Genomic DNA, 26,665 nt, shown 5'->3' with positions numbered 1-26,665 from the left:
GAGTGGACACTAGGGGGTAGTGTCGAGAGTCCTCTTCTCCCTCAGAGGAGTATGTCTCTCGACCTCTCCCATGTCACAAACCCTTTTTGTGGGGAAGCTCTTGAGGTTCTGTCCTTGGCATGTTTATTTCTGAGCTGGAGTCTATCCTTGAATAGTCTCATCTCCTGGGGGGCCAGGGCTGGAGAAAGGCAGAGAAGGTTTTTGGACCGTTTTTGCTGGGGCTCCTGTGTTGCTTACTGTACCCCACCCTTCTGAGTGTAGTTTCCAGTGGTGGATTGGTCGCTTCTGAACCTCAACTGATTGTACCTCAAAGGTTTTGGGATTGGGAGGCCCCGATTCCCATTATTCCTCCCTTCAAGGAAAGGAGATTCGACCGGGTTCCAGGGCAATCCTTATGAGTCCGGTCTGGTCACCTGATTGTCCACTCCTACAATGGGTGTCCCTTGTTCTCCATTCCCAGCTAAGGGATGTCACCACTTCTACTGGCACTTGCTCTCTGTTCCTTACGAGTACCGAGAGCTGGTTGAGCAGTAGTGCTCTCCTTAGATTGTTCTAAGGCACAGCAGGTCTTTAACGCAAGGGATCCTCTCCAGAGTAGCTGCCAGGTGAACCTTGAGGGTTTCTCCCATCCAGGAGTAACTTTGATGCCTGTTGAGCTCAATGGGCCATTATGGCCAGTCATTCTCAAGTGTGGGACCCTGCCTCAGTGAGGAGGGTTCTAGTCCATCTAATTGAGGATGCCTTTCAACCTCTTGCTATATCCATGGCTAAGGGAGTTTGGGGATGAGGTACAGGGGTGTGCTGCTCTTGGTTGCAGTGGCTTGCAAGCTATACTTCCCCATTTTAGACATAATCCTGTCTGCGAACAGGGGAGTCTTGGTTCGTGCAATGATTGTTCCATTACTGAACTGAGTGCTTAAGAACATAAGAAAATGCCATACTGGGTCAGACCAAGGGTCCATCAAGCCCAGCATCCTGTTTCCAACAGAGGCCAAACCAGGCCACAAGAACCTGGCAATTACCCAAAAGCTAAGTCTATTCCATGTTACCATTGCTAATGGCAGTGGCTATTCTCTAAGTGAACTTAATAGCAGTTAATGGACTTCTCCTCCAAGAACTTGTCCAATCCATTTTTAAACACAGCTATACTAACTGCACTAACCACATCCTCTGGCAACAAATTCCAGAGTTTAATTGTGCGCTGAGTAAAAAAGAACTTTCTCCGATTCCTTGCTTCCTTGGGAAGTCTTTTCAGTCATGGCTGGTGTATTTAATACCTAAGCCAGGTGCTTGGCAATCTGTTCTGAGATACACCTGACCCTGCTCTGGTGCCCTTCGGGTTTCTGGGCTGATGGTGAAATCCTGTTTGACAGGGGTTGCACTTGTGACAGCCTGTCTTCCTGTCTTAATAGAGTGTTTCTGGATTTCTTCTCTGGGGAATTCTCTGTTAAGCTGTTCCAAGCAAGCTGAGGGCTCTGTCTCGGTGAGTATCTCCCTGCTGTAATCAGCAGTGAGTGATTCATTTGGGGTTGGGATATACCACCTAGTGACTTGTGCTTACCCCGGCAATCCAGCGGTCTGCCTCCTTGTGTTCTTGCTCTCTCCGACTTTTAGTTGTAATGTCAGGGGGAGGGGAGGAAAAGCTAAGGCATTCGTGGTATATCTTACCAGCAGAAAAAGATACACCACATTTTCCCTATATTTGCACCAGGCTCTGGCCAATTCTGCCTTTGGATTTCTCACTTCACTAGATTGCCCAAAGTGCCTTCCTGCTCACCTGACTGATCCTGTATGCAGGGTGCAGTATGGGTGAGTTTCAGGCCTAACTTTTCTCCCAGCTAGGGAGTTGGGCTAGCGATCCAGTCAGGGGTTGCTGTTCATCCCCTAGCACTCTGCCGCTGCCCTGCATGGTCAGCTAGATCTGGTGCTTCAGCATGTAGGATTTATCTCAGGCCCTGCTGTTGATTATTATTCTCCAAGCGTTGCTTGGGTTTTTCTGCCCATTATACCTTTTAGTCACACAGGGGTACACTTCTGCAGAGACATTTTGTCCTTTGGATTCAGTGGAGAGGGCAGTTTCTTTCTGGGGAGTTCAGGCCCCAGTTTGGTTTCAGTTGTCTTCTAACACTGAAGGAACCTGTGCAGTCTTTGTCCAAGAGTCCTTCTCTTGTTTACATCTCTAGGCTTTTTCCTGTACCCAAGAGGTTCTAAGCCTACTTTGTCAGGGTTACTGATCGAAACCCTGCTTGTAATGTTTTCCTTGATGCAGTGTGTGCTTCTCACACTCTCATCACTCCTCTGCCTTAAGCGCCCCTGCTACACATGAGGGTTTTGTCTGTCATTTCTATGGTTTTTCTTGGGTCCTTCAAACTGTTTCCCAGCCTGGACCCCTTGTAGGTTGGCTCCCTCACATCCTAAAAGGGAGATGGGTAGTGCTTCTGCATGGTGTATTTTCCCGCTTTTTCCTGCACAGACAGCCTAAAGCTACCCATATGTGAGGACTACCGACCTTGTCTTCGGAGAAAGCAGAGTTGCTTACCTGTACAGGCGATCTCTGAGGACGGCAGGATGCTAGTCCTCATGAAACCTGCCCGCCTCCCCTGGGAGTTGGTTTCTCCATGTATTAGCTATATTATGGACTGAGGGACTCTGCCTAGGGGGCAGGGTGATGACTACAGCTCCTCATGCTCAGTAGGGCATGTTTGAAAGTTCTAGATTCTTTGCGATCAAAGTTACTTGCTCGGCTCCATCTAATGATGCTGCCTGTGTGTGAGGACCAACATCCTGCTGTCCCCCAGAGAACACCTGTTACAGGTAATCAACTCTGCTTTATAAGTAAATGGAGTAAGTGTAAGAACACAAACTACCCTATCTACAAAAATCACTGGGGGCCGCCAAGCTCATCCCCTCCCCCGTTAGGTTTCTGGTTCCTCAGTGGGATATCAACGTTTTCCTAATGCGCTTGTGGAGGCTCCCTTTGAGTTTCTGAAGCATGCTTGCTTGAAAGATTTATCCCTAAACGTAGTCATTTGCCTAGCTACGGTAGGTGTATTTCAGAATTTCAGACCTTATGCTGGGACCCCTATTTGTTTTTCCCAGCAGAGATGGAATCTTTGTCTGGCATCATCCTTAAGTTTGTTTTGCATTTTCATCTAAACCAATTTTTCTACTGACCTTCCCAAGGGAGAGGAATACCTTTGGAAAAGATAGATCCTTTCCTTTCCTTCGATGCTTGTCTAATTCTCCTCAGTTATCTAAAGGTGACGGATTACTTCAGGAGATTTCACATACTGTATGTTTTTTATATGATGGACCCTCATAAATGGGAGGCAGCCTCCATCATATTGGCTCGCAGAATCAAAAAGGCAATCTCTTCATAGTGTAAAGGTTCCAGAGTCCCTTAGAGCTCATTGAGCAAGAGAACATAAGAACATAAGAAATTGCCATACTGGGTCAGACCAAGGGTCCATCAAGCCCAGCATCCTGTTTCCAACAGTGGCCAATCCAGGTTACAAGTACCTGGCAAGTACCCAAACACTAAAAAGATCCCATGTTACTGTTGCTAGTAATAGCAGTGGCTATTCCCTAAGTCAACTTGATTAATAGCAGTTAATGGACTTCTCCTCCAAGAACTTATCCAAACCTTTTTTAAACCCGGCTAGACTAACTGCACTAACCACATCCTCTGGCAACAAATTCCAGAGCTTTATTGTGCATTGAGTGTCTTTTTATATGCTCTGTGATTTTGATCTTTAGAATAGTTTCCAGATTTTCTTGTGGGCAGAGTCAATCCAAGTTATTCAGTTACTTGATAAGTCTGTATTTTACCAAGCATTGCAGAGTAGATGTACATGCTAAAGTAGATATAGCTTTTGGGGCAGGCATTCTCGGGGCAGCACCATCTCCTTCCCACAAACATTAAATTGGGCTTGTGTACTTCAAATACATCTGGACTGGTTTAGCAGGATAAAGGAGGAGAAAAGTAGCTTTTACCTGTTAATTTCCTGTTTTTGAAACCTGCTTAGATGAGTCTAAGGGCCTGTCTGGGGCCATCTGTATTTGTAGTGTAAGAACACTTGTCCTCCTGTGAAAGCATTTGGATTTTTTTTGAACATGTATCTTTCCTTCCTCCTCAGGGAGGGCATGAAACTTACCCTCACTCTGCTCGCTCTTGTTCCTTCTGCCTGTCTTGAGAAGGGATTTTTCTCTTTGGAGGATATGTTTTCCTCCTGTTATGGTCAGATTTGTTTTCAAAAAAATAAAACAGGACAGGGTGGTTCTACTCCATTGCTCTGTCATAAGGTTACTAGCTGAAGATGCTGTACAACCTCTAATACTTTCCCACCTTTTCCTTCTCCCTATTTTGGCAGGGTGGCATAAACCCATATGTCTGGATTTGTCTAGTGAGATTCAATGAAAGGAAACTTAATGGATAAGACTAAATTGCTCCTGCTCATAGATCAACTTAATTTAGAAAGGAAGCCCAGATATTTAAAAATTTGTCTAGTTTGTCTCAATTTCCAAGTCAGTTGTTGCCATATTCATTATTTCCTATGCTTTTTGTATCCATTCCAGTTTGGTAGGTGGGAGGGGCTTTTCTAGTATCTAGCTAAAATGCTCCTGGCAGCTAATAATCTTTTCACCTATCACTGTTTTTTTTTTTTATTACCCACTGAGCATCACTCCCTAACAAAAATTCTGAAATAAATTATAAGCCCACATTCTTCAAAGTAGTGCTGTGCACCTCCTTCCAAAAAGGGATATTCCTTCCAAAACTAACTTTCTCAAAATGGGGAAGTACCTCAAGGAGTTGTTAGCTAGATGGGAAATCTAGGAAAAGTAGAAGGGCAGTCTGCAAAACAAAGGAAATATAAAGGCTACTAATCTTAGGAACGTAAATAAAGGGAAGAGGGAGAAGTGGTTTTGTAAAGGAGAAAAGGTTAGCATTCATATAAAATACAAGAAATCACAGAAAAAGAGAGACAGGCGACAATATCTGGATAAATTGAGAAGCTGGGAAAGTAGTCAGGAATGCAGAAATTGAAATACAGGGTGGCCCATGGAAAAGTAGCTTGCCTGCATGGCATTGGTATTGGAGGTGGGCTACTTTTCCATGGGCCACCCTGTAGAATCAAAACTAACAAATACAATGGAGGGACAAAACTTTTAATTTTAATGATAGAAGGAAGTGCAAAAGTGGCATTGTGAGATTCAAAGCTGAAGGGGAGGAATATGTAGATGCTGATGAGGAAAAAGCAAAATTGCCTAACAGATACTTGTTCGGTGTTCACTGTAGAAGGGCCTGGCCTATGACCACATAAAACACACAAATAAGATTGGAAGTGAGGTAAACCTCAATCTATTTTCAGAACAGTGTGTTTGTGAGGAGCTAATTAAATTAAAAGTAGATAAAGCGATGGGACCAGATGAAATACATCCAAGGATACTAAGGGATCTTGCAGATGTCTTGGCAGTTCCATTAACTGATCTTTTTCAAAGTCTTTTTACTGTGTGAAGTAGTTCTGGAGGACTGGAAAAGGGCAGATGTGATTCCTGTTTATAAGTAGAAGTGAGGAGGAGGCTGGTAACTGCAGGCTAGTTAGTCTGACATCTGTGCTGAGCAAACTAATGAAATTGCTGCTAAAACAGAGTAGTGAAATTTTTGGAGTCCAATGGATTGCAAGATCCAAGGCAGAGTGGTTTTATCAGAGGTAAATCTTGTCAGACAAATCTGATCAATTTCTTTGTGACCAGAGTTGGATCAGGGAGAGCACTAAATGTAGTGTATTTGGATTTCCGCAAGTCCTTTGACACGGTTCCGCACAGAAGACTTAAATCATGCACCTTTGGTTATGGATCCTAGAGTGACTGACTGGATTAGAAACTGGCTGAGTGGGAGGTGACAAAGGGTAGTGGTTAATGAAGTTTGTCAGAGGAGGGAGTTATTAGTGGCATGCCAAAGGGATCATTCCTTGGACCAGTTTTTTTTTTTCAACATTTTTGAGCACCACAATGGAAGGGTTGTCGGGGAAAGGTTTGTCTTTTTGCTGCTGATACCAAAATCTATAACTGGTTGGGCAGCTAGGAAGTACTGGAAAACACGAGAAGGATCTAGTGAAGTTCGAGGAGTAAGGTCTGGCAGCTAAGATAAGCAGAGTAATGCATTTAGATGCAAAAACCCAAGAGAAAAAGGTATAATATTGGAGGTGAAATTCTTCTAAGCACAAAGGAAGTGTGGGATCTGGGGGTAACTATCTGATCTTAAGGTGGCCAAACAGTTGGGTAAAGTAACGGTAAAAGCCAGAAAGATGCTTGGTTACATTGGGAGAAGAATGGTCAGCAGAAAAATGGTGATGTTGCCCCTGTATATGTCCCTGGTGAGACCTCACTTGGAATACCATGCACAGTTCTGGAGACCACACAGTCAAAAGGATATAAACAGGATAGAGTTGGTCCAGAGGGTGGCTATTAAAATGGTCATCATTCTTAAGCATATGGGGGCGTGGTCATTGTTAAAAAATACCATTCTAGAAGCACAGTCCAGATGTATTCCACACATTAAGAAAAGTGGAAAGAAGGCAAAATGATTACCAGCATGGTTAAAAGGGGAGGTGAAAGAAGCTATTTTAGCCAAAAGATCTTCATTCAAAAATTGGAAGAAGGATCCAACAGAAGAAAATAGGATAAAGCATAAACATTGGCAAGTTAAATGTAAGACATTGATAAGACAGGCTAAGAGAGAATTTGAAAAGAAGTTGGCTGTAGAAGCAAAAACTCACAGTAAAAAACGTTTTTAAATATATCCGAAGCAGAAAGCCTATGAGGGAGTCAGTTGGACCGTTAGATGATCGAGGGGTTAAAGGGGCACTTAGAGAAGATAAGGCCATCGCGGAAAGATTAAATGATTTCTTTGCTTCAGTGTTTACTGAAGAGGATGTTGGGGAGGTACCCGTAATGGAGAAGGTTTTCATGGGTAATGATTCAGATGGACTGAATCAAATCACGGTGAACCTAGAAGATTTGGTAGGCCTGATTGACAAACTGAAGAGTAGTAAATCACCTGGACCGGATGGTATACACTCCAGAGTTCTGAAGGAACTAAAAAATGAAATTTCAGACCTATTAGTAAAAATTTGTATCTTATCATTAAAATCATCCATTGTACCTGAAGACTGGAGGATAGCAAATGGTAACCCCAATATTTAAAAAGAGCTCCAGGGGCGATCCGGGAAACTACAGACTGGTTAGCCTGACTTCAGTGCCAGGAAAAATAGTGGAAAGTGTTCTAAACATCAAAATCACAGAATATATAGAAAGACATGGTTTAATGGAACAAAGTCAGCATGGCTTTAGCCAGGGCAAGTCTTGCCTCATAAATCTGCTTCACTTTTTTGAAGGAGTTAATAAACATGTGGATAAAGGTGAACCGGTAGATATAGTATACTTAGATTTTCAGAAGGCGTTTGACAAAGTTCCTCATGAGAGGCTTCTAGGAAAAGTAAAAAGTCATGGGATAGGTGGCGATGTCCTTTCGTGGATTGCAAACTGGCTAAAAGACAGGAAACAGAGTAGGATTAAATGGGCAATTTTCTCAGTGGAAGGGAGTGGACAGTGGAGTGCTTCAGGGATCTGTATTGGGACCCTTTTCAATATATTTATAAATGATCTGGAAAGAAATACGACGAGTGAGATAATCAAATTTGCAGATGAAACAAAATTGTTCAGAGTAGTTAAATCACAAGCAGATTGTGATAAATTGCAGGAAGACCTTGTGAGACTGGAAAATTGGGCATCCAAATGGCAGATGAAATTTAATGTGGATAAGTGCAAGGTGATGCATATAGGGAAAAATAACCCATACTATAATTACACAATGTTGGGTTCCATATTAGGTGCTACAACCCAAGAAAGAGATCTAGGTGTCATAGTGGATAACACATTGAAATCGTCGGTACAGTGTGCTGCGGCAGTCAAAAAAGCAAACAGAATGTTGGGAATTATTAGAAAGGGAATGGTGAATAAAACAGAAAATGTCATAATGCCTCTATCGCTCCATGGTGAGACCGCACCTTGAATACTGTGTACAATTCTGGTCGCCGCATCTCAAAAAAGATATAATTGTGATGGAGAAGGTACAGAGAAGGGCTACCAAAATAAGGGGAATGGAACAACTCCCCTATGAGGAAAGACTAAAGAGGTTAGGACTTTTCAGCTTGGAGAAGAGACTACTGAGGGGGGATATGATAGAGGTGTTTAAAATCATGAGAGGTCTAGAACGGGTAGATGTGAATCGGTTATTTACTCTTTCGGATAGTAGAAAGACTAGGGGGCACTCCATGAAGTTAGTATGGGGCACATTTAAAACTAATCGGAGAAAGTTCTTTTTTACTCAACGCACAATTAAACTCTGGAATTTGTTGCCAGAGGATGTTGTTAGTGTAGTTAGTATAGCTGTGTTTAAAAAAGGATTGGATAAGTTCTTGGAGGAGAAGTCCATTACCTGCTATTAAGTTCACTTAGAGAATAGCCACTGCCATTAGCAATGGTAACATGGAATAGACTTAGTTTTTGGGTACTTGCCAGGTTCTTATGGCCCAGATTGGCCACTGTTGGAAACAGGATGCTGGGCTTGATGGACCCTTGGTCTGACCCAGTATGGCATTTTCTTATGTTCTTATGACTTAAAGATCTAAACATGTATACCCTAGAGGAAAGGTAGAGATATAGGAAAGGCATGATAGACATTCAAATATCTCAAAGGTTTCTATGCACAGGAGGTGAGCTTTTTTTAATGGAAAGGAGGCTGTAGGACAAGGTTGAGATTTTGAAAGAGGGTAGACTCAGGAGTAATCTTAAATATTTTTGTATAGAGAGTGGTAGAGACGAACAGTATTTGCATTCAAGAAAGCATGGGATGGGAAAGTGACGTCATCAGTGGTTGACTGCCTGAGAGCTCTGCTCCTGTTACACTCTAACATCCTCCCATAACGTCTGTGAAATCAGCTGGAATAGCTATAAATTGCACATTTCTTGCCTGTCTGTGAAGAAGAAATCAGTGAACCTAAGGCAATATTCTTTCTCTAGCAAAGCATTGGAGGCGGTGGAGACAAAGATGGCAGCGGCTCTGAGGATACTGAGACGGAAGTAGGTCACGTTACCCGCAATTACGCACTTTTTGTTCCAGAGCTCTGCACCCCTCATGAAAGCTGATTTCCAACAGTGAACTCAGAAATTGAAGCAATATATGTTGAGCATTAAAAAAGATATATTGGATACTTTGGCTGACCTCTGAGAGAGATTTCTGATTTGGGGAATAGTGGAAGATAAGATGCAGCTTGATGCCAAAGATGAGGCCCTGGCAAACTGTAAAGTGGAGATTTCTACCCTGGAGAAATATAAGATAGATTTAATTGATCGAATGGAAGACCTGGAAAATAGATCAGGATGGAGAATCTTTGTTTCCGAGGGATGCTGGAATGTCCGGAATTTGGAGGCCGCAGTCAGATGGTGATAAGCACCTGCACATATAGGCCAGGACGAGAAGCCAATGGAGTTTTCCCTAATTGAACTGAATAGAGCCTACCGTTCCTTTGGCCAACCGTGAGGTATTTTTCCTCATGATGTATGTGTGCATAAATTTTCCCTCAAGGAGAAGGTACTTCAGCGAGCCAGACAGGCAGTGCCAGTCCTATGGAGAGGTCATGATAGGTCTTGGAATATTTCATTCTCCTACTATGATAAAGAAACAGAAGTTTAAAGAAATAACATTCTTATGGAAGGAGAATATAAAATATCACTAGTTATTTCCCTTTGGTCTTCATTTTACAATAGATGAAAAATCATTGCATGTCTATGCTGGAGGAGGCCAGCGTGATCTCTGATATGGGTCTATAACTACAGAAATAGTCAAAGCAAGAGTACTATGTGTCGCAGTCGAAGGATCTGTGAGGTGGTAGCAGGTGATGAAGGGAAGAAAGATTTGAAGAGGCAGTCAGGAGGTCCCTCCTCTTCTAAAGAAGTGCACCCCTGAGAACTGATGGGAGGATTTTGTTTATCTTAGATTTCTATTTTCTCTTTCTTTAGTATTCTAGATTTTTACTAATCTGCGGTTTCTTAGAGGATAGCTTAAATTTCAGCTATTCTGCTAATTTTAGTTTTTAAATAGGAACACTGGTTAATATTCTCTTACGCATAAAGGTGTTTTTCCGTAGAGGATTTATACAATTCCCTGAAGTGGAGGGGAGTTGGGAGCACTTGTGTGGGTACACTTCTGGTGTAATGTCATTTCCTATGTTGGGTGTATTTCCACAAGATGGAGGGTGGAAAATTGCATAAAGGAGTGGGTTTGGGAGGATGGGGATGGGCAGCGAAAGGTTTATTCTTGGAGTCCCAGAGAATATTAATGAAGCGTTTATAGATGACATTACCATTAAGAGAGGTTATTTGTGATTCTTGCAAGGAGGGTTGGGATGGTTCTGTAAAGGAACGTGTTAGGTTTTTCATGATTTTTATTCAGTGATGGCAGGTATGAAAATTTTGTCCTTGAATGTTAAAACAAATTATTTTTTGGGGATGCTGCATATTAGAAGACAGATGTTTTGTTCTGTCTGGAAACTTACCTGCTTAGAAGACATGAGATTATTAGTGTCTAGTTTGTTTCATAGCAATCCTATGCTTTTTCTGCTATTAAAAATAAATATGGGGGAATGGGTATACTTTTTTTCAAAAACCTTGGTCGTGGATGTTCGGTTATTAGCAATACAGAGGGTCGGTATATAATAAAGAGTGTGCATGGTGAGAGGTTCACCTTAGTCACTGTATGTTCCTAAGATTTCCCGGTTTGGGGGTGGGGGAGGATTTGAATCTCTCGAAGGTTTTGTCTGAGTGGGTGGAGGGTCACCTAATTAGGGGTGGATAATTCTTGTGATTCTCATTTTGAAATCCTGGAACCATAGGCTATGTTTAAAAAGATTTGCTAATTTATGTTTAGTAGATGTATGGAGATTGAGAAATCCTGTTACTCGTGATTTATTTTTTCTCTCAAACACAATCTTCGTACTCCAGACTTGATTTTCTTGTGTATAAATCTTTAGTCACATCTTACAGATGCTGACATGGGACAGATAATGTGGTCTGATCATGCCCCAGTTTAGATTACTGTAGGTACTACAGACAATCAGAAATCAAGTCATTTATGAAAGTTAAATGAGAGCATCCTAAATGACACAAGATTTAGGATGTTCTGATGAAGCATATTCTCTATCTGCAATTCAATGCTAATGGGGAAGTGTCTTAAGCTGTTCTATGGGACTGCTTGAAAGTGGTAGCTAGGAGGTAAGCTTATTTCTTGTGCTTCATTTAAATGTGAGAAGAAGAATCATCCTACAACAGATAGCAGAGTTAGAGCTGAGACACGAGCGCTGGATTTGGGTATTATGGAAAATCTCATTTTTAAGATCTGTACTGAATAAATTAGAGGCCACATATCACCAGATGAATCTGGTGAAGCAAGAGCATTATGAATTCAGTAATAAAGCCAGTAATCTTTTAGCCAGATGTTTGAAAGAGGATGTCACAATCATATCCTAAAAATCAAGAATAAACAAGGGAAGGTGTTTAGCGATGCCCAAAAAATAAGTGAATGCTTCTCACAATTTTATGAGGATGCAGAGGATGTCTATTTCAGAAGCACAGATTGATGCATATTTGGAATCCATTTCTTTACCATTGTCTTCTGATGGGCAGGAGTTCATAAATAGAAAATTAGTGTTAGAAGTCAAACAGGTGATAAAAGGATCTTAAGGTGGGGTAAGATACCTGGTTTAGATGGTTTCACTGAAACATTTTTATAAAACATTGAGACCTGTTATCTTGCAACCTTTAGTTTCCTTGTTTAACTCCTTGTTATATGCTGGATATCTCCTTGCAGACTCGAATTGTGTGGGAATAACTGTGCTCGCAAATTCAGGAAGGGATAACACTTTGCAGCTAATACCACCCCATTTCTCTAATGTTGATTAAAACATTTTAGCAAAGGTTTTGGCTTTAAGCTTGGAAAAGTTGCACCATCTTTGGTACATTTCTACCAAACTGGCTTTGTGCCTGCTAGGTTAGCATTTGATTTGGTGGGCTCTGTACAATCACATTCCCTCTGTCTTATTGGCGGTGGATGCCGGAAAAGGCGTTTGACAGTCCATTGGGCCTAGTTATTTTGGGTATTGGAAAAAATGAGACTAGGAGGCAATTTTTTGAAAGGGAATCCATCTGAGGGTATTAAAATTAAGTGAGCACTCTGTTCCATTCTCGGTTGGCATAGGCACTCAACGATGTCACCTGTTTCCTCTTTTGTTAGCATTATCTTTAGAACCTTTGGTTGAAAAGATCAGGAATATTGATACAATTCAGGGGCTACCAGTTGTGCAGGTGTTATTCGCAGATGATATTCTGTTTATCTTGTCAGATCCAATTCCAACAATTAAGTAATTAACCTACGAGACAGGGAATTTGAGTATGGTGTCTGATTTCAAAATGAATGCTGATATGGAGGAAGTTAAACACCTATTTGCTTTTAAGTGGGCAAAAGAGGGAGTTAGATATTTGGGGGTACAAATTGGATGCTCATTGGACCAATTGTTTATGAATTATGTACCACTAGAGCAGGCTGTTTCTCACAATCTTAGATATTGGGATAGATTTCATGACTTGGTTGAGAAGGATGGCGGTGGTAAAAATGAATCTGCTACTTGTCTTAGTTATGTTTTCCAGACTCTGCCAATACCAGTCCCAGTGGGCATGATTAATCATAGGCAGCAGAAATTATTTAGATTCATTGGGAAACAGTCCACCTAGGGTGTCCAAGCATGTTTTTTATTTCAACCAAGAGCCAGGGGAGGATTGGGTGTCCCGATATTACAATGTTATCTTGCCTCTCAATTACATACATTAATAGATTGGCATAGAATCCAAAAGACGGGTTAAATTAGAATGGGATCTTGGGAAAGACTTTTCACTTGGTATCTTACTATAGATTCCTTCTAAAGCGAGACCATCTTTAGTGAGCTATTATCAAGATGGGATTATTGGTGGTTTTTGTTGAATTTTAGAGCAGACTTATTGTTAGTATGTATTAGTGTACTTTGCTACATTGTTGTGGACTAACTTGATCCTGTTTTGGTCATCCATTGTGATGCAATTGTTTATTTCTGTAAAAGTTAATAAAATTTAATTTACAAAAAAAAGCATTTGATAAATACAGGGGGGATCTCTAAGGAAATGAGGATTATATTGCTAAATTAATTGGAGAGATGGGCAGACTGGATGGGCCATACAGTCTTTCTGCTGTCATGTTTCTATGATTAAGCAGACTTGGCAAATTGCATTTCTGCCATTATAAAGGGGGAAGTATTAGGATCCTATTTATTGATCCATTGCAGAGTAATGCATTTATAGCTGTGTTTTAATCAAAGTTAACAAAATGGAGCACTTAAGCATATTGCATGTTGCTGGATAAAAAGGTTTTCCTAGTGTTCAGTCAGATGAATCCAGAACAAGTGGGTTATGCACCTCTACCAGCAGATGGAGATTGAGCAAACTGATGTCACAGTATATATACCCTCTGCAGTGACATCAGGCTGCCAGTATTCTCCGTCTCCAGCAGATGGTGGACATGCATTACCCTACTGGTCGGTTTGTTTATTTTTAAGCTGGTATGGACTTAGCTGCTTGAACAGCTGAAAGGCAGCAAGTGCCGTGGCCGAGTGTGGCGATGAAGGCACATGTCTTCTCCCCCCACAGCCAGAATTGTCTGTCTGGAGTGAGTCTTGCTGTGTGTCCAGGTTGTGCGCCCAGTTAAGTGATGCCGTAGTGGCTGCATGCTTACCTCTGCACACAGGTGGTACAGGGCGCTTATTTTTTGGGCACCTAGGTTGAGCACATATAAAAAAAAAATACTCGTCCTCCGGCCATCGTTCAGCACTCTGCCGGGCTTAATTTTATTTATTTATTTAAGGATTTATATACCGGAGGTTCCTGTATAATATACATATCACCCCGGTTTACAATGAACAGTAACTATCGCTTCAAGTTAGCAGTTTACAATGAACATGGTTAATCCAAATAACAGGAAAATATATATAATAATGTTAACAATTAAGAAGTAATAATAAATAGATAAAATAACAATAAATAAATAAATAAATAAAATAAAAATAAATAACTAACAGTTAATGACGCCTGTACCACAGAAGCCTAAGCGTCTTTCTCTTTGCACTGCTTATCATATTCAGGCATCTCAGCCAGAAGTCCCACTAATTGTTCCAGAACTGTTTGGAGGCTCAGGGAGAATTGTCTGATTTCAGTAAGCCTGGTTCTTCCCAGCTGCTTATGGGTCTGGGTAAAGATGACTCAGGTGCCGTGCCTGATCTTGGAACTCCCCTAACTGGTTCCTCAGCAGGGGAAGGTAGCTCAGTGAGTACACCTCGGGTACCTCCCTAGTCTGGATACTTCTACTTTTTTCATGGGTAGAATTTTTCCAGGGGTTGCAATTCTCAGTCCTGTCCAATGCTCTTAGAGCAGAGGAGTAAGTAGGAACCTTTCCTGGACCTTCTATTAAGCGCTGGAGAACTCCTAGAGCAGCAGTGGGGCCTCTGGATAGAGATCTGGATGGCACGGATGATACCAATCCTGCCTCTCTTGAGGTTGGTGAAATTCCCCTGGATTAGAACCATATAGAATTATGTTATGGTTCTTTCATAGCGATGAACTACCAGCTCTAATTTCCCAGACCTTAATAATGTTTGGAGTTCCTGGGACAGATTGTGTCTGAGCCAAAGACAGTTCCATTTTGATTTCCTTGCATAAAGCCTTTTTTCCCTGTGATGGAGTCCATTGGTGCTCCAGAGGCTAATTTCAAATGGGGTTGGGTTTTGGAAGGTCTGTACGTCTGCATCCAGTGGTAAGAGCATGCTTAACATTTTCTGATAGTAGATGCACTTGTGTGTGCAGTCTCCATGCGGACCACTATTCCTATGGAAGGAGGAGCGCCTTAAAGGATGCTCATGATAAAGATTGAGACTATCCTTAAGCATTTGAAGCAGTAGTGATGACCTTGCAGATAGCTTCTTGTTCTTTGTTGGCTCACTCTTGTTTGCTTCTTCCAGGAAGTTGATGACTCTGGGGTAAACTCCAGGGCAGTTATGGAAGGGCTGTGATTTGGTCCGCACTTCAGCCAGAGGGATGGTTTTGATAATTGTGGCCAGGTGTCGGTTATGAAGAATTGGTCGGCCAATGCGACCTCCAATGGCTTACCTCACCAAATTGCTGTTTAATGGCTCGCTTTTGTTTGGCAGTGAGTTGGAGAAACTGGCCAGTAAGTGGGGCGAATCTCTGATTCCTCATTTGCTGAAGGATAAGCAGACGCAGCACTCCTTTGACGTGAGAGGTTGCACTAGAAGTTCAAATGTTTTCGACCCTACAGAGGAGCGACCTTTCAGAGGACTCGACCCTTTGGTAGGTCTCAGTCCTTTCGTCCCTGACAACACAGAAGGAGCATAGGCTTTTGAATAGTGGCACCTCCCAAGACTCCCAATGAAGATTTGCTGACCTACCCACGGGAACAGGTGATAAGGGGATGCCTCTTTTATCAGTCGTAGGTTGAAATCACATTGGATCAGTGGGTCCTGGAGGTGATACGAGAAAAATATGCAATGGAGTTTCACAGTGTTCCTTGGGATGTGTTCATGGAATTTCCCTGCCCTTCTCCGCAGAAGAAGCAGGCAGTGGAGGGTACATTGGCGGCTCACAGTGCCCATGTCTCAAGAAAATACAGGGCAATATTCCATTTATTTCATTGTGCCAAAGGAGGCGGGCTCTTTCCCCATTCTGGACCTCAAGGGCATCAACCATCATCTGCAAGTGAAGAATTTTTGCATGGAAACATTGCATTAGTAATAATGGCCGTGCAATCGGGGGAATTTCTGACCTCTCTAGATATGTCCGAGTTACATGATGTTAGGTTCCATATTAGGAGCTACCACCCAGGAAAAAGATCTAGGCATCATAGTGGATAAGACTTTAAAATTGTCGGCTCAGTGTGCTGCAGCAGTCAAAAAAGCAAATAGAATGTTAAGAATTATTAGGAAGGGAATGGTTAATAGAACGGAAAATGCCATAATGCCTCTGTATCGCTCCATGGTGAGACCGCACCTTGAATACTGTGTACAGTTCTGGTCGCCGCATCTCAAAAAAGATATAGTTGCAATGGAGAAGGTACAGAGAAGGGCTACCAAAATGATAAAGGGGATGGAACAGCGCCCTTATGAAAGGCTGAAGAGGTTAGGGCTGTTCAGCTTGGAGAAGACGCGGCTGAGGGGGTGATATGGAGGTCTTTAAGATCATGAGAGGTCTTGAACGAGTAGATGTGACTCGGTTATTTACCCTTTCGAATAATAGAAGGAATAGGGGGCATTCCATGAAGTTAGCAAGTAGCACATTTAAGACTAATCGGAGAAAATTCTTTTTCACTCAATGCACAATAAAGCTCTGGAATTTGTTGCCCGAGGATGTGGTTAGTGCAGTTAGTGTAGCTGGGTTCAAAAAAGGTTTGGATAAGTTCTTGGAGGAGAAGTCCATTAATGGCTATTAATCAAGTTTACTTAGGGAATAGCCACTGCTATTAATTGCATCAGTAGCATGGGTGTTTCTTAGTGTTTGGGTAATTGCCAGGTTCTTGTGGCCTGGTTTTGGCCTCTGTGGAAACAGGATGCTGGGCTTGATGGACCCTTGGTCTGACCCAGCATGTCAATTACTTATGTTCTTATATCCTCGCATTCCCATCAGACTAGAAATCAATGCATCCTGCGGTTCTGGGGTAGCACTTTGTTTTGGGTGCTGCCCTTTGGTCTGGCCACTGCTTCCACAACCTCTTCCAGGGTAATGGTGATAGTTGCAAAGTTGAGAGAGGCTAGAATCCTAGTACACCCCTATTTGGATGACTGGCTGATTCTCGCCAAGTAGCTGGAAGAAAGCTGACTGGTGACTCACAAAGTGACTTCCCTGTTGTGGGTGGTGAACCTAGCCAAGAGCATTCTTCGGCCTACTTAGTTGCTGGAATACCTGGGGATTTGCTTTGTCAGAAGTTGCTAGCTCAACTCCATCTGAGCATTCTGCGCCCGACCGTATGGTCTTACCTGCAGGTCCTTGGCCTAATAGCGGCGACTCTTTAAGTGGTACCGTAGATGAGGGCGCATATATGTATCCTCTTCATTGCTCCCTGCTGTCTCTGTGGAATCCGCAGTCTCAGGACTATTCAATTTCGCTCCACCTGCCGATGGAGGTCTCCTCCCAACTGCAGTTGTGGCTGCATGCAGATCTACGGAAGGGAGTTTCCCTATCCCCACCAGCCTGGTTAGTTCTGACAACAGATGAGTCTCCTTGGTTGGGGAGCTTACTGTCAGGAGCTGACAGCACAAGGGCACTGGAGTGTAGAAGAGTCTCTCTGGAACATCAATCAGCTGGAAGCCATGGCAGTCTGGTTGGTATGTTTACAGTTCGGCAACAGGCTGCAGGATTAATCAGTCCGAATAATGTCAGACAATGCAATGACTGTGGCTTAAATCAATAGGCAGGGAGGTACTGAGCCAACGGGTGTCACAAGAAATTATGGAATGGGCAGAGGTGCACTTGAACCTCCTTACCTATCTCCCATCACCAACCCACCTACCCTCCACTCCTCTCCCCACTCCCTCTCACCTCCCCCTAAGCACACCCTTGATCCCCCCTCCTCCCCTCGCCCACCAAGTATTTAACTGCTCCACCCACCTCGCAACGCCCCTCCCTGATTATTTCTGTAAATAAGTTCACCTGTATATAATGTTTTCATTGCATCTATCCATTTTATATCGCTTGTTAATTTGTACAGTTTTACCCCTGTTTTCTCCCCCCCCCCCCCCCCCCCCCCCCCCCACCTTCCCTGCTACCCAGTTCGCCTATCAGTTCTTTGTAAAGCCCAATAGGCTACTTTATGTTACATGGAAACCGATGTGATGCAAATAAATAAATAAATAAATAAATAAAATCTCCAGATGTTCTCAGCCTCGCACACTGCAGGCAGAGACAACGTAAGAGCAGACTTTCTCAGCAGGGAGAGTCTGGGCACAGGAGAGGCTTTTTGGCTGATTCGGGATCACTGGGGTCTCCTGTTCCTAGACCTGTTGGCAAAAGTTCTGTGATTTCTTCTGCCGCAGAAGAGATCCAAAGTCATTGATGATCGATGCCCAGGTGCAGGAGTGGCTGGAAGACAAGTTGCTATAATCCTTTCCTCCATAGCCCATGTTGGTCTGAATGATTTGCAGGGGATGGTACTTTTGGTCGCTCTAGATTGGCCCAGGAGACGTGATATGCAGATCTGCAGAGGCTCCTAGTGGATTTGCCTCTTCAACTTCCAGCACACAGAAACTTGTTGCCACAGGGACCTGTTCTTCACGAAGATCAGACTCTATTTTGTCTTACGATAAGGCTTCTGAAAGGGTTCGCTTACTGAAATGTGGATACTCTGTGGCAGTGATTTCCAACTTGCTAAGAGCTAGAAGGTTCTCCGCTTCCTTGGCCTATGTGCAGGTTTGGAGAACGTTTTGAGGCTTGGTGTGAGGATCAAAATACTCTTCCTTCCTTAGTTAAGATTCCACACATTTTGAAATTTTTGCAGGATGGCTTGAATAAAGGCTTGGCTCTTAATTTCTTAAAGGTACATTAGTGGCTCTCGCCTGTTTCAGCTCATCCTGAGGTGGCCTGTTTTCTGAAAGGAGTGAAACATTTGTCATCCTTTGCGGTTTCTGATGCCCCTATGGAGTCTTATTTTCATTTTGATTTTTCTGGCAGGCCCTAAGTTTAGACCGCTACATACTCTGTCCTTGCAGTTGCTGACCTTGAAAACAGTTTTCCATGTAGCAATTTGTTCTGCGCGTAGTGTTTCCGAGCTGTAAGCCTAGTCTTGCCGGGAGCTACTTCTCCCCATGACTTCCTTTTTACCGAAGGTGGTCACTGAGTTTCACTTGAATCAGTCCATCTCCCTGCCATCTCTGGACAGAGAGAGGTAAGAACATAAAAAATTGTCAGACCAAGAGTCCAGCAAGCCCAGCATCCTGTTTCCAACAGAGGCCGAACCTGGCAAGTACCCAAACACCAAGAAGATCCCATGCTATTGATGCCAATAATAGCAGAGGCCAATCCCTAAGTCAACTTGATTGATAGTAGTTAATGGACTTCTCCAAGAACTTATCCAAACCTTTTTTAAACCCAGCTACACTAACTGCACTAACCAAATCCTCTGGCAACAAATTCCAGAGCTTAATTGTGCGTAGAGTGAGAATTTTCTCTGATTAGTCTTAAATGTGCTACTTGCTAACTTCATGGAAGATGTAGTAGGCCAGATTGACAATCTAAAGAGTAGCAAATCACCTGGACCGGATGGTATGCATCCTAGGGTTCTGAAGGAACTAAAAAATGAAATTTCTGGTCTATTAGTTAAAATCTGTAGCCTATCATTAAAATCATCCATTGTACCTGAAGACTGGAGGGTGGCCAATGTAACCCCAATATTTAAAAAAGGCTCCAAGGGCGATCCGGGTAACTATAGACCAGTGAGCCTGACTTCAGTGCTGGGAAAAATAGTGGAAACTATTCTCAAGAACAAAATTGTAAAGCATATAGAAAGACATGATTTAATGGAACATAGTCAACATGGATTTACCCAAGGGAAGTCTTGCCTAACAAATCTGCTTCATTTTTTTGAAGGGGTTAATAAACATGTGGATAAAGGTGAACCAGTAGATGTAGTGTATTTGGATTTTCAGAAGGCATTTGACAAAGTCCCTCATGAGAGGCTTCTACGAAAACTAAAAAGTCATGGGATAGGAGGCTATGTCCTTTCATGGATTACAAGCTGATTAAGACAGGAAACAGAGTAGGATTAAATGGTCAATTTTCTCAGTGGAAAAGGGTAAACAGTGGAGTGCCTCAGGGATCTGTACTTGGACCGGTCCTTTTCAATATATATATAAATGATCTGGAAAGGAATACGACTAGTGAGGTTATCAAATTTGCAGATGATACAAAATTATTCAGAGTAGTTAATTCACAAGCAGACTGTGATACATTGCAGGAGGACCTTGCAAGACTTGAAGATTGGGCATCCAAATGGCAGATGAAATTTAATGTGGACAAGTGCAAGGTGTTGCATATAGGGAAAAATAACCCTTGCTGTAGTTACACGATGTTAGGTTCCATATTAGGAGCTACCACCCAGGAAAAAGATCTAGGCATCATAGTGGATAATACTTTAAAATCGTCAGCTCAGTGTGCTGCAGCAGTCAAAAAAGCAAATAGAATGTTAGGAATTATTAGGAAGGGAATGATTAATAGAACGGAAAATGTCATAATGCCTCTATATCGCTCCATGGTGAAACTACACCTCGAATACTGTGTACAATTCTGGTCGCCGCATCTCAAAGATATAGTTGCGATGGAGAAGGTTCAGAGAAGGGCAACCAAAATGATAAAGGGGATGGAACAGCTTCCCTATGAGGAAAGGCTGAAGAGGTTAGGGCTGTTCAGCTTGGAGAAGAGACGGCTGAGGGGGGATATGATAGAGGTCTTTAAGATCATGAGAGGTCTTGAACGAGAAGATGTGACTCGGTTATTTTCACTTTTGAATAATAGAAGGACTAGGGGGCATTCCATGAAGTTAGTAAGTAGCACATTTAAGACTAATCGGAGAAAATTCTTTTTCACTCAACACACAATAAAGCTCTGGAATTTGTTGCCAGAGGATGTAGTTAGTGCAGTTAGTGTAGCTGGGTTAAAAAAAGGTTTGGATAAGTTCTTGGAGGAGAAGTCCATTAATGGCAATTAATCAATTTTACCAGTAGCATGGGATCTTCTTAGTGTTTTGGTAATTGCCAGGTTCTTGTGGCCTGGTTTTGGCCTCTGTTGGAAACAGGATGCTGGGCTTGATGGACCCTTGGTCTGACCCAGCATGGCAATTTCTTATGTTCTTATGGAGTGCCCCCTAGTCCTTCTATTATCTGTAGATGAGTATGGTCTGTCGCGACCCTTGGATGTCAGGAGACACATTGTCAGGAATCTAGAGGTTATTGAGCGTTTGTGGAAGTCTGATAGCAAGTTTGTCCTTCACAACAGTACTAGACAGAGAGGCAGATTCGTGGGATACAATAGTTCGCTGGATTAAGGAGGTAGACATGGATGCTGGAAAGCCATTACCTAGTCAGGTTAGGGCTCATTCCACTAGGGCTCAGGCAGAGGTTAGATTGTCTCCTGTTGACATTTGCCGAGCTGCAATGTGATCCTCCCTGCACACCTTTTTCGGGTATTATCATCTGGATGTTCAGGCCTGCGAGGATGTAGCCTTTGTGTGTGCGGTTTTGACTGGACCTCCTGCCCTATTCAGCAGTAGCTTGGGTATATCCTACTTGTTCTGGAGTCATCTGACTGGACGCTAAGAAACGAGAAATTACTACTTACCTGATAATTTCCTTTTCCTTTAGGATAGTCAGATGAATCTGGCTTCCTTCCCGAATGATTGTTGTATGGTCCTCTTCTGTGACTACCTATGACAGGGATTACTGGTAAGTGTTAGTCCAGTCCCTAGACTAATGTAATATTCTAATCTGAGCTCAGTGTTGCCTGTTGGCAGAGTATTGAAATGGTTCCTGTTTTAAATCAAGTTTTTTGCTAGTCTGTCCACAGTTGCTTTTGAAGAAAATACTGGCAGGCAGATGTCATTGCAGGGGTATATATACTGTGGTGTCAGTTTGTTCCATCTGCTGGTAGAGGTGCATAACCCACTTGTTCTGGATTCATCTGATTTTCCTAAAGAAAAGGAATTATAAGGTAAGTAGTAATTTCTCATTCTAAATCCTAATGCCCCAGAATTTTAGAAAAGGATTTTGAAAATTTATGCACAAAGACAACACTTTAGAAGCCAGATAACTTCTGTTTTGCTCTTTTTTTTTTTTCATTTTTCTCTTCCTTCCCATACATCAGTCCAGATTCTCTCCCTCCTTCCAGCCTCTTCCTTGCAAGTCTACAGGCTTTTTTCTAGATATTGGGCTAAGTATTGACTTGTCACATAATGTTCATAGATTTTTTTTGTGGTGGTATTGCATTCATAATTATTAAATGTGTATTCTAGGATCCTGATGGAGAGCATGCACGAAGGGTATTAAACCGTGTGGGACAATCATTCCCAGGACATGGCTCTGATGGGGGCCCTGGAATAATGAATCTGCCACCTTCTATTCTTAATAATCCAAATATACCTCCAGAGATTATTAACGCTTTGCAAGCTGGAAGACTTGGATCCACTATTTTTGTTGCTAATGTAAGTTTATGCATGTTACACAGACTAAAATGGATGATGACTTAAATATTAGTGCAATCTGCTTCTCTTCCCTGGTTCCAGTATAGAAATTCACTGAACCTTTTCAAGGTTCATTATGTAGTTTTGATTTATATAGTAGGCCCAGTCCTGTTAATCATGGTTGGGACTGATCAACACAGAATGGATATATTTGCTGGGAAAAGTCAAATTGGTTTACCTACATAGACTTCATGGCTACTGGAAAAGAATAATTGCTAAGTTGTTAACTTAAAATATACTTTGTGCACAAAAAACACTGTAGATCTAATCATTGATAACATGTCATTGTGTTAAAGCTTGATTTCAAAGTTGGCTGGAAGAAACTCAAAGAGGTATTCTCCATGGCGGGAACTGTGAAAAGAGCAGACATAAAAGAAGACAAGGATGGCAAGAGTCGAGGCATGGGAACTATCACTTTTGAGCAAGCCCTTGAAGCAGTTCAGGCTATCTGTATCCTAATTTTTGTGTAATTGTAATACTTGTTATGAAAATACATTGTCAAAATTCAGCAAATTGAGTATATTGTGCTTGCTGGCATTGTTCCCAACCTTTCTGTATTTTGGAGTGTGGTGTTTCTTTATTCTGTCCTACCTGGTCTTTCCTGAATAGATTGTAGCCTGATATAACTATATGCCAGTCTTGGTTTTTCTGGGAACCACATCTCCGTGACAGCCATTATATGTAAATCATTTTCCATGACTGCTTCTAGATCTGGGATTTTATTCCCTGTGCAGTGAGTAATAGTGTACATGGCTTTCCAGATATAGCTCTTTCCCATTTCTATACAAGTATTTAATGTTTTACTTACCTTAGGGTTTTGTTCGCCCATCTCAGATTCTTTCCTATGTGCATCAATTTGCAGTTAAATCTACAATAAATTTCATCACACAATCTTGCTAGGTCCTTTAGCAATTTCTCTTAATATGCTTGTGATCTAACAACTTTGAATAATTTGTCATTTGCAGATTTAATCATCTCTGTTTAGTCTCTCTTCCAAGTTATGTATAAATATAGTAAGAACTTGTCTCAATACAGATTCCTTGGACACATCACTATTTACCTTTCTCTGTTGAAAGAAATGATCATTCTTTATTTTCCCACCAGTCCAGGCTCATGTATTATGCTCCTCTACCATCAGATGGGGAAAGAATGTGCTTTGCTGATATGACCCTATATACTATGTCCCTCCCTTTTTTTTCTTTCTTTCTTTCTTTCTTTTTTTTTTTTTTTTTTTAGGGGGAGGGGGCTGAAAGCCTGGGGAATCCTGCTTTTTCTTCCTCCTCCTCACCCCACCCACAAGAAGGGTGATTGTAAAGTTGAGCTGTTCATTCCAGGGAAGTGATTTTATTTCCTATTCTATGTTCTCGTTCTGTGGACATGTGAAGGAACAGCAAAGTTATTAATTAAAAAGAAAGGAAAGAAAACAGATTCCACCAGAGGATTATCTACTTCTCTGTAGTGGGGTGGGGGATGGATCCTTCATATTCATTCAGGTACTCTTTGCTGACGGGCATGCTGACGAATTAACAAGAAGATTGACTGATATGTTTTTTTTGCCGTGTTATAATGTGGCTCCCACTAAGTGCAGGAAGTGCTATTTCTGGGAGGCAGTGCAAGAGCTCAGCAGCAATGGGTCTTTGGTGCACCTGCTTTGGCTGGGTAGAGAGTTGGGCAGTGGTGATCATAAAGAGAGCCTATCCTGGACCTTGAGCAAGGAAATGGCTCTGCATTTTCACATGGAGACTTCTGTCATTTGTAGTAGCAGTGAGAAAGGAAGTGTTTATGTACCTAGATCTCTCTTGAGGTGTTCTTGCATATTCTGATTTGGCTTACCCATCTGGTTTTCCAGTTTTGAGGTTCTGAGAGAGTGCTTCTAGTTTTGTGTGCTTCTGTTTGGCTTGGACACTGTCCTAGGTATGTTTTCAAAGTTATGGCAGCGGCTCTATGCAAGGAAGGTGTACTGGTTCACCTATCTTGATAATTGGCAGATTCGGGTGGTCAGCAGTAGAGTACTAAATATGGACAGTCATGGTGGTAAAACTCCTACAGGACCTGGGTTTGATAATACATTTTTCCAAGAGGAAGCTGATACTGACTGAAGTCTTCAAGTTCCTGGGAAGTTGTTTTGATACTCAGAAGGGAAAATACTTTAACACTGGACAGAATATCCAAGCTCGCCTTGTAGGTTTGGAATCTATTGTATTTCAGGTCCCTCAGAGTTTGGGATTACCTATAGGACAAAGATCCATAGTGGCAACCTTGGTTTCTAGTACAGTGGACCAGGACATACATGTAACCTTTGCAAAGGTCTCTTCTGGCTTGTTGGAAAGCTTATCCACAGTACTATGAGATGAAACAGACTAGATCTGGCATCCAGAGACAGTCTTGGCGGCTATCTGTTCAGAGTCTGTCTAGGGGCGTCTTGGAGGCTCCAGATTGGATAGTGGTCACAAAAGAGAACTCTCCGAGTAGATGTGGAATACATTGTCATGGCAGGTCAGCCAAGGGGTGCTGGAACTTGAGAGGCATCAAGATCCCATCAGTCTTTTAGAAAGTAGAGCCTTACAGGAGTTTATCCTAATGGTTGAAGGGAGAGTGGCAAATATTTTCTGACTGCCACAGTGGTGGCATATATGAGCTGTCAGAGGCACCAGAAATCTTTGAAAGTGGTCCAGTTGTTCAAATGGGCAGAGATTTATCTGCAGGTGTTATTGGCTGCATTTATTGTGGGTATGGACAGTATTTAAGCAGAATCACAGGTGGTTCTGGTGGTGTCAAATTGACCTGGGCACCCCAGTATGCAGTTCTAAAGAAGCTCAAAGTGGAAGAACTGCCTAGGTGGTCTTGAATCCCTGAAAGACCTGGTTCCTTTTTTTGTCTTGTGGACCTGGCCATTAAAATGAAGTGGCTGAGGTGTAGAGGATATTTCAGAGATGGTGATCACTTTGCAGCTAAGAAAAGTCTACACTCCTGCAAAATTTCCAGATCTGGAAATAAACCAAATCTGGAAGATTGAAAATTGTGCCGAGGCAGGGAGTTTCCCCCTTTCAAAATGTCACAGGTTCTGTCTTTTTTTTTTTTTTTTTCCCATACAGGTTACAGAAGGACCTGGTACAGAATTCCTTCAAGGGAGGGTAAAGAGGATGTCATCTGCTTTCCTGATATATATATATTTTTTTAAGGGAGCGAAGCATTTGCACCATCAGATTTGGAAATCCAGTCCCTCATGGGATATCAATTTTTTTTTTGTGACTTTTGTGTAAAGCCCCATTTGAACCCATCAGAAGAGTCTATTAAAGATCAAATGCTTAAGTTCTCTTTGATTTGTTCAGCAAGGTGCATTTTAGAGCATCCAGGCCTTATAGTGTAGAGAACTGGTTATGAAGTTTTCAGAGAGGGGCATCTATGGTTCCTCCTTTCTTTGATGAAAGCAATTTTGTCTTTTTATTTGGGCCAGTCAGAATTGCCCACCTTCTTGAAGTGTGATTTTTGACAGAGGTTTAAGGAGCTTCACTTAGATGTATGAAGAGCATTATTTAGATACTTTAAAGAGAGAAATCCTTTTGGAAGTGGTCAGAAGAGGATAGGTTGCATCAAAGGCCACAATAGCAGGGTGGCTTAAAGAGATCGGTTTGGGTTGTGTTTTTAAGGGTCTAGTGGTATACAATGGTCTTACGGCGTATTCCACTAGGGCACAGGCTGCCACATGGGCAGAACTTCGCTTAGTCTCTCTGAAGGAGATATGCAGAGCAACATGGGCTTCCTTGCATGCTTTCTGTAAACAGTGTTGGTTGAATGTTCATATTAGAAATTTAACAAATTTATAACTTGCCTAATCAAAGTGACTTAAGTCTGAAGCATACATAATAGTTCACATTCAAACCAAATAAACAATAAAACCATATAAAATATCTATTCAAAATGACCATCTCAAAACAATTAAAACTGAATTGTAAAACATCACACCATTTTAAAGAAGACTTAAAATACCTCCCAGCAACTGCCAGTAAAATGTAAACAATATAAACTAAAGGCTTTAAAACATCTGCAAAATAAAAATAACTCATGCTACTAGGGTTCGGCCTTTAATCTTTTTCCAAAACACCTGTGTACGTACCTCTAATGTTGTCAGGAAGGCTATAGATGGGGGGAGACATTAACTGCCCCCTGATCTCACACATGTGGTGGTACGTCACAGATGACACCTTCAAAATGTTCTTTCCCTGTTAT

The 26,665-nt window shown here is 42.0% G+C and overlaps 1 protein-coding gene across 2 annotated transcripts in view; it reads left to right on the top strand.

Moving 5' to 3' along the window:
• The window catches only part of MYEF2 (myelin expression factor 2), a 127,287-nt gene that overhangs the window by 50,775 nt on the left and 49,847 nt on the right, over nt 1–26,665 (top strand). For both annotated transcript variants that reach the window (XM_029575726.1, XM_029575728.1), the window contains exons 6-7: nt 22,208–22,396; nt 22,732–22,885. In XM_029575726.1, the coding sequence (XP_029431586.1) occupies nt 22,208–22,396; nt 22,732–22,885 (343 nt within the window). The remainder of the gene's footprint in view (nt 1–22,207; nt 22,397–22,731; nt 22,886–26,665) is intronic.

The sequence above is a fragment of the Rhinatrema bivittatum genome, chromosome 13 (genome assembly GCF_901001135.1).
Source record: "Rhinatrema bivittatum chromosome 13, aRhiBiv1.1, whole genome shotgun sequence".
Classification (NCBI taxonomy): domain Eukaryota; kingdom Metazoa; phylum Chordata; class Amphibia; order Gymnophiona; family Rhinatrematidae; genus Rhinatrema; species Rhinatrema bivittatum.
Note: the sequence above shows the minus strand (reverse complement) of the source record. Positions and strands in the feature narration are given on the sequence as shown.